Source organism: Parus major, chromosome 3 (genome assembly GCF_001522545.3).
Source record: "Parus major isolate Abel chromosome 3, Parus_major1.1, whole genome shotgun sequence".
NCBI classification, from domain to species: Eukaryota; Metazoa; Chordata; class Aves; order Passeriformes; family Paridae; genus Parus; species Parus major.
The window spans coordinates 25,628,053-25,636,588 of record NC_031770.1 but is presented as its reverse complement, the minus strand read 5'-3'; the positions used below and the strand labels follow the sequence as shown (position 1 = coordinate 25,636,588).

General features: G+C 50.9%; 1 protein-coding gene across 1 annotated transcript; it reads right to left on the bottom strand.

The window, feature by feature from the left end:
* Positions 1 to 1,554: 1,554 nt before the first annotated feature.
* On the bottom strand, positions 1,555 to 5,668 carry SIX3 (SIX homeobox 3). The gene is made up of 2 exons (XM_015620386.3): positions 4,382 to 5,668; positions 1,555 to 2,030 (listed from the first exon to the last, which is right to left on the bottom strand). Exons 1-2 carry the CDS (start codon positions 5,143 to 5,145, stop codon positions 1,838 to 1,840), a joined length of 957 nt encoding a protein of 318 aa, XP_015475872.1. The 5' UTR covers positions 5,146 to 5,668; the 3' UTR covers positions 1,555 to 1,837.
* Positions 5,669 to 8,536: the final 2,868 nt, after the last annotated feature.

Genomic DNA, 8,536 nt, shown 5'->3' with positions numbered 1-8,536 from the left:
TAGCCATGCAAATAAAGGCTTCTTTCAGCACATTACAATATACTCCGGATTCGAGGGGAGGAGCTGCAACCCGTTAAGGGCGAGGAGTTTTTGTTTTTGTTTTCATTTAAAGCTACAAAACAAATCCCGAAATGTCTTAACCGCTCTCTGGAGACACCCGTCCTTGCAGGCAGGCGGTCGGGGAAAGCTTTTTAGCTCGCGGTGCACACAAATATAACCGGGATGGGGGAAAAGATGGAGCTCGCCGTGGCGGAGGGGACACGGAGGGACACGGCCGTGCCCCTCGCCGCCGTCGCTATCGCAGCACTGTGCCCCCGTTGCCGCCCGCAGCCTCCTCGCAGGGTCGCTCGGTCCCTGTAAAATCCCTCCGGGGTGCCCCGCCGAGCCGGGGAAGGCGGGGGCCGCAGGGGCGCAGGGGCCGCGCAGCGCTGCGAGCCCCGCGGTGGGACAGAGTGCGGGGCCAGGAGCCCACGAGGAAGGAGTGATTTTCCGTGGCGAACAGAAACACCAACATCGCTGGGTAGATAAGAAAATGGAATACTGTATTTGATTTAGAAAGTTTGTACATATAGATAAACACGCAGTTAAGGAAACAATAGTTTAAGCGTCCTACGTGGAGTTTAAGAAGAGACCCCCCAAAGCTGCTATGAAATACTCAAAATAGCTTTTGCATAAGATAACTACAGTTGCACCCTAAGCTTTTTTTTTTCTTTTTCTTTTTTTTTTTTTTTCTATCGCTGAGGTCCCTTTTGGAAACCTAGCACGTCAGATTTTGACAGCTAAGTTTGTGCAAGGAACACCGAGTCAAGGAAAATAAAAAGGAGAGACAGAGAAAGGGTGGGAGGGAGATAGAGAGAGGGGAGGAAGAAAGAAAGAGGAGAGCAAATATCATATACAAGCATTTCTACACATATATTACAAACTGGGAAAATGACCGCATCATTAAGATATACATAATTCATATAAAATTTTGAAATAAAAATAAAAATCTGTTACAGTCATAACTATTCTTTTTCCACATTTATAACCAGTACCCACACAGGCAGTGACAGAAGTGTAGAAAAAAAGGTGCTTACGAATAAAATGATTGTCTGCAGAACAAAAAAACAGAAAATTGCATCTTGGCTGAACCATCACTTGGACTAAAAAAAAAAAAAAAAAAGAAAAAAAAAGAAAAAAGAGAGAGAGGAAGAGAGAGTAAGAGAGAAAGAGAGAAATAGGACCAACAAAAAGGCGATAAACTTTGTTATTTCCCTCTTCAAGGAGTTCCTTTTAATTTTTTTTTATTTTTGATTTTTGTACAAATTCGATCGGAGTTTGCATTTGTTTGTCTGGTTTCTGTTTGTTTTCCTTTACTATAGAGAATATTTTTTCCCAGATACAAATTTAATCATCATCATCATGCAAGTGGGTGAAATGCGTCCATGGAAAAGCGCAAAGGAGAAATCGTGCTTGTCCTAAAAAGAATACAATTGTCACTTTTGCTTTGTTTTTTTTTTTTTCCTTTCTTTTTATATATATAATAATTATTATTTCCCTCCCTCCCCCCCCACCCTTCCCGCTGCAGCACCAGCGTTTGTGACTGTTGAAGTTTTAGCTCCATCTCTTGGTGGTGGTGTTGGCTGACGGTGGTGGTGGATTCTCTGATCCCTGTCTGTTTGTTTGCTATTATGTTTGGGTCGGGTTTGGCCTTTTCTTTCCTCCCGGCTGTGTGTGTGCGTGCATGCGTGTGTGTGTCCTGATTCTAGGTTGCCTCGGTTTGTTTTGCTCGGGACGGGGAGAGGGTGCTTGGCTGTTTGGATTTGGATTTTTTTGTTTGTTTGTTTGTTTTCCGATATCATACATCACATTCCGAGTCGCTGGAGGTTACCGAGAGGATGGAAGTGCCCGTCTCGGCTCTTTCTGTCAAACTGGAGACGCTGGTGGTCGGGCTGGCCGCCGTGGACGGAGACTCGGCCGAGCTGTGTGTCGGGCAGCCGGGCTCTGCCAGCGACCGCATGCCGCTCTGTCCTATCGCCTGGTGCTGGAGCCTGCATCGCGCCGGGAGACAAAACAACAGCACAGCCCCGCTCAGACACCGGGCGCGGCCAATGGGACGGCGCCCGCCCGACCCTGCGCCCTCCCGGGGACGCCCGCGCCCGCGGCCCGGTCCGACCCAGAGCGGACCCTCCGCCGCAGGGTGCAGTCCCGGCCCGGCCCGGCCCGTCCCGGCCGCTATCCCGCAGCGCCTTGCGCAGCCCGGAGCGGCGGGGGATGCAGGGCCAAGCCGTGAGCCCGGGCCGAGCTGCCCCCGCTGCCGGGTCAGGCCGGCCCGTGGGGACGGAGCCCAGCGCACGCACAGCGACAGGGGCCGCGGTCTGAAACGGGACAGGGAGCGCGGACACAAGCGCTGCCCTGCACCCGCGTTTGGAAAGGACGAGCAGCGCCTTCTCTTTCCCCGGAGCGCCATTCATTCATCCCCTCGGCACGGCGGGCCTAGGAGAATCCTTGTGTGGGTGAGCCCCTTTAACACCGCGAAAAGCTTCAGGGAGCGGTCCGTAGCAGGCAAGAATCGTACTGGATCCCCATTTTGTGCCCTAGCTAACACCTGCCTAAATATTTCCCAGTGCACAGACGCTCTGGGTCTGCGGTAGCGAAGGAGAGAGGTCCTGTCCCAGGGACACGGCGCTATGAATAAAATCAAATAAGGAGAATGTGGAACACAGCGCTTCTCTCTCCTTGAATTTAAGTCCTTTTTTTCATCTGAAAGCAATAATCAGCTTTAAAGTGTTCGTTCTTTCATTGTCAACACTTAAGGAAATATTACCTTTGAATTTATTTTTTTTTAAGAGGCAATAAATACTTTTTAGGCTCCCTAGCGTATTGTAAATATTTCTCTGGGTCCTTTTATTCCACTCAAAACCCAAAGAAAGCCTAATTCAGGGAAAAGAGCTAGAAGTCCTGGACTGAGCAGCCAGCGTCAACCTCTAGCGCCTAGGATCGCCAGTTTGCCAGTGTGAATCAAAACACACTCTTTGCTCAAATGTTTCTCACCGGGGTATTTTTTATTTAACTTCCTGCAAAGAACACAAAAAACGTAGCCAGTTTGTTCTACATTTCTCATTATTTTAAGTTCAGCGTCTTTGATATTTCTCCCATTTAAAAATCCTGGTGCATTCATCTGCTGTCAGCAGCGTTGAGTCAACAAAAGCATCCGTAGGCAACTTCTGTTTATTTACAGTCCTAAGCTGATCTGTTTTCCATCTAATGGAAATTAAATAGCCAGGCACTTTTAGGTTGCATTTCTCCTACAGAATCTTTAATCAGTAGCACCAGTGCTATAATTAGGAAGAATTTAAGAGACAGCATTTATAAGAAGGAGTTTTTGTTTACACGCTTACAGTGGTAGCGAAACTTAAATTGAAATAAAACCAGTGTGTCAAACTAGATTAAGGATCCATTTCCATTTGCAAAATAACTTTTACGACAGTAATGAGAAAGAAAGAAAGCAAGCAAAAGAAAGGAAGAAAGGTGCTTCGCTTTTTTCATGGCAAAACAGAAAGGAAAAAAAAAAAAAAAAAAAAAAAGACACCGATAGACATGAAAATAAATAAATGCAAGTGTAAATGCACAGAAAGCTCAAGACTAGGAGGCCAGGTCGCCATGTGGTGTAAACACAGAAATGGAAATGCAGGGGGAAAAAAGATTCCCAGTCTCTTAAATGTTTTTTGTTTGTTTGTTTTTTCGCTTCTCCATGAGCCAAAGAGCTCTGGGGTATGCCTGTGCTGGTCCCGTTGCTCATGCAGAGCAGCACGAACAATTGGAGCAGAGCCGCCGGCACCGCCGAAACCCGCTCTGAACCGCACAGCCTGCCTCGGCCTGTCGGCGGGGGAACCGCGCCAGAGCCCGGCCAGGCACAGATGCCGGCAAGCCGAAAGCCAAACCGGAGCCCACCGACCCGGAGCCGTGGGGGTTTCCGTCCCCCGCCCCAGCCGCCGCTGCAGGGAGGGAGGGAGGCCGGGAGAGTCGGGCGCTGCCCCGGCCGCAACCGATGTGCTCTGGGCACATTTACACACGCGAGCCCACGGAGCTGCCCACGCCCGCCGGGAGCCCCAGACCTGCCCGCAACCCGGGAGCCCGTAGGGAGCCGGGGCAGGCTTGAAGGCACGTCAGGCAACTTTGAGCCGTGCCTATCCCCGTCGCATCCCTGTGGCTTCCGGGAGGAGACCGACCCGCCCGGCGGGGGAACCGATTTCTCCCCGATGGAGAAGAGAAGGAGGAGAGGCAGAGGCGCGCTGCAGCCCAAGCGGCTGCCGAGCAGCGGAGCGCGGCCGTCCGCCCGCAAGGTCCCGCCGCCCACCTCGTCCCCCGCCTCGGAGCGTGGCACCGCAGCCCCACTGACCTGTTTTTAGCCGCCGCTGCTCTGTCTCTTTGCCTTCGGTTTTTGAACCAGTTGCCTACTTGCGTGGGGGTGAGCCCCGTGGCCTGAGCCAGTTCCCTTTTCTTGCTGGGGTTGGGGTAAGGGTCCTGCAGGTACCACTCCCTCAGGAGGCTGCGAGTCCTCTCCTTGAAGCAGTGCGTCTTCTGCTCGCCATCCCAAATGGTCCTGGGCAGCGGAAACTTCTTCCTCACCCTGTATTTATCAACCGGCCCCAGCGGGCGACCCCTTAGCTTCTCGGCCTCCTGGTAGTGCGCTTCGAGCCACATGGCCTGCAACTTGCCGTGGGACTCCTTGGTGAATTTGTGGTTCTCCAGGATGTGGTAGAGGTCTCGGAAGTTGCCCGTGTGGAAGGCCACCACCGCCCGGGCGCGGAGGATGGACTCGTGCTTGTTGATGGCCTCGCATGCCCCCGGCGCCACCGGCAGCGACCAGAGGAACCTCCCCAGCCTTTCTATGTCTCCAGTCTCCTCCAGCGTCTCGCAGACGCTGGCCACTTGCTCCGGGGAGAAGTTGAGTGTGGGCAGCTGAAACATTGACAACTCTTCGTGGGGTGCCCGGGAGCTGCCGCCTCCACCGCCGCCGGCACCGGGGCTGCAGCCCGAGCCGCTGCCGCTGCCGCCGCCGCCGCCGCTGGCGAGAAGGAGGGAGCGGTGGTGCGGATCGGCGGCGAAGTTTGGCAAGAAGAAATGGGTGGGATAAAGCTCTAGCGGGGACCTGAACACCATGGGATGACCGGGGAGAGGGGGAGATAAATCAAGGAGAAAAGAAAGAAAGGGAGGAAGAAGGGAGGAAAGGGCACACGCACCGCGCACGCATCCACACCCGCACACGCACACACAGCCACATAGAGACACGGGGGCACACACACTCACACGCACACGCGGGCACACGCACACGCGCGCTCACACACACCCCACACCCCACACGCACACGCACTCACACACACCCGGCCCCGCGCCGCCGCCGAGTCAGGATTCAGTGATTCAACAGCGATCGCCCTAATGACAACAGCCTCATAATATCTCCCCTAAATCCACAGTGAGTGCAGAGCTGAAACATTTTGTTTCGCTTTTCTATTGGTCTTCTGAGTGTCGTTGTGGCGTTGCCATGGCAGCCGCTGCCAATCACTGTCAGCCCTGCCAATCATTACGGAGTACGTAAGGAAGGTTTTTACCACTTCGCCCAAATGCACGGGGGGGAGGGAAGCCGGGCGGTTGGTGGAAAAGCCTGGTTTGTTGTCTGGATTTTTTTTTTCCTCCTTAATCTTTGCAACTCCGAATCTCAGCACTTCCCCTTCTCCCTGTCTCTCCCCCCTCCTTCTCCACACCCCTCCTAAATAAGGGATCAAATAATGCGAAAAGCAGTGTGCACATATTTGTTGAATGGGATGAGCAATTAGAGGGTGGAATATTATTGTGATCTTAACGAGCCTCGTTAAAGCTAAAGGAGATATGGGGGAAAAGTAAATGGGCCAGGCTGGGATACACGTTCGGATAAAGGGCTCCTAACTGAGACAATTTACACATGATTTGCACGTAGTTTCACTTCATTCTGCCTATCTGAGCACTAATAGTGCCGGGGAAGAAAAGAAAGATGAGATCATTAGACCCATCCTCACGCCGGTGACCCTCCCAGAAGCAGGCACATACAGTACCGGCTGGGTTTAGCCCTGGTTCACCGAAGAGTCTCTCCTCCCCTCTCCTTCTCCCTGCCCCTCTCCGCGGAACGAGGGATCGGCTGCCCGCGGAGTTCCGCAGCCGCTCCGCCGGGAGCCGCCCAGGGCGCCCAGCCTGGATCCGCTCCGGCCGCCCGGCTCCTCGACCGACCCCGGCGGCGCCCCGATCGCTGCCTCCCCCGTCCCACTCCTCGCTTCCACGCCCTCCCGCTCCTACTCGTCTTCCTTTTCCTTCTCCTCTCTCTTCCCTAGCTCCACTTTGTTTTTCTTGCATTCTGGCTTTCCTCCTACTACTCGCCTCACCTCCTCTCGCCCCTTCCTTTCTCCGGAGCCCAGCGATCTTGCGAGGCTTTTCCTCACCCCCAAATTCGCCAGGGCTTTACACCGTACCTCTCCTTTTCCCCTTTCCTCCTCAATTTCTCGCCCCAGCTTCCAAGGGTCTTGTGCAGGGACGAGGAAAGGGATGTGGGAAAAAGAGGATTTGAGCCCCCTTTTTTTTTTTTTTTTTTTTTTTTTTTAATTGAGAGCAGGGAAATTATCCGTGGTGGTGGCTTGAGTCCATCCCTCAGTAAGACACAGCTGGGTCGTCAGACCTTGCTACCATGCAACTATATTTATTATTAGGTATGTTGCTTTTAAGAAGATTTAATCAGCATCTTGAGCTGGTAACTCTTTTGTTTGGTTTCTGTAGCTATGGAAGTGTGATTTACAGAGATTTGTACGGGTCATGGACATCTTTCCAGACTTACTGTGTATATTTAGACAGGACTTTGCTTGGTGTTAAAAAGTGTATATTTTGAATAGGTTCACACACAGTAGCAAACAATACCGACATTGTAAAGGCATGTACAACGAGTATTGAAACGCAGCATCCAGACTTCAACTAATCTGCCCTCAATAAAGCTGAAATAATTATCCTAAGCCGCCTTTCTAGAAGAAAAATCATTGAGGAATTCAAAACTTTTTTAAAGATCTTTTCTGCATTCCGATGGAGATCGAGGGGTGAGGCTTGGAGCCCAAACTACTTTCAGACATCAATGGAGGGAAGGAGGGGGGGAAGTGAGATATTACAATTAAAATGTGAAAACATAGCGTGACTTGCCCTATCCGAAGGATAATAATAATACTGCTATGGGTGGTAGAAGTTCTTTAGCTGCGCTCCAAACTGGTTGTGATCCTTTCACAGCGCACTCCTCGTGAAATAATTCCAAGTGGCAGATGAATAGGTCCAGTTGGAAGAGCTGCTGGACTGGAAAAAGCTCGCTGTATTACACATTCATCTGATTTCCACTAAACTGTCATCGGTGTGCTACATGGCTTCATAGTCCTAATGGAAATAATTCGTCCTCTTAATTTTTAGTGATCTGCTTAAGCACTTCTGTTAACAGACTTGGGAAAAACTTCTTTCTACCCTCCCACCTTCCCTGGCTCATATTTCCAGTCGTACAGCTAAGGAGGGAAAGAGACTTCTCAGCCCCTCTACAAATCGACTTGGAGGTATTAATTGGACAACAATATGTTTAACCAAAGATTTTAATACACACACACACACAAAATCTTTTTCTTTGTAATCCTTTCCTTTTATGTAAAGGATTACAGAGGGGAGAGTGAGGGGAATTCCTGCGGGAGTTTCTTAAGATTTGATTCCATTTTTTTCGAGCTGCAAATTAAACTACCTTAAAATGTATTTCCAGAATAACATCCAAACCGCCTCTGTTGTTTTGGGTTGCTTGGGTTTTTTTAATCTCACGGACTGTCATACACTGGTGGTTCAGTTTTAGGTTGCAGCCACTCTATTAGTATTCCTGATGAATCTCTGAAAGCTTCTACATATCTACATATATTCTTTCTTTCTCTCTCTCTCTCTCTCTCTTTTTCCCTTTCTCTCCCTCCTTGTTTTATTTTAAAACACCTCCCCCCCCCCGACATATGAAAAATGTAACAACTGAATTTCTGGCGAAAATCTTTCTTCCACAATATCTTTCCGTAGGACAATGCATGTATTCTATGTGCGTGTGTGTTTAAAATCAAACAAACCCACAACCCTGCCTATCAGCTAATATCAAGGTCTTCCTGAAGCCCAGTCTCCTCTCTGTGCCGCTAAGGTCCAGCACGGGAGCTCTGCTAGCCAGAGGCTCTTACGAGGACGGAGACAGCATCCTCAAACGTTTCCGCCGGCTCCCGCGGCTGGAAGACTCGGGTCACCGAGGCGCGGTGGTTGTTAGCCAGACCTCGGGGAGCGGATCCTGCGCTTGCCCAGCCAGGCCAGGGATTTAGCGTTCCCCTAAGCCTGTTAGGGACACACTCTCATGTCCTGAAATGTGCAAGCAGATAATTGTTGGCGCTCCAGCTTTGTGTGAGGAGGCCAGGGTGTAAATGGCTTTTAATGACTGCAGCTGCTGGCTGCAAACTGTCAATGGGATCGGCTAATGCGGAGCCCG

Coding starts and splice junctions, on each gene's coding strand:
- SIX3 (XM_015620386.3), bottom strand. CDS start 5,145: ATGGTGTTCAGGTCCCCGCTAGAGCTTTATCCCACCCATTTCTTCTTG. Junction 2,031..4,381: donor GCAGCGGCGGCTAAAAACAG/GTCAGTGGGGCT, acceptor GGCGCGATGCAG/GCTCCAGCACCAGGCGATAG.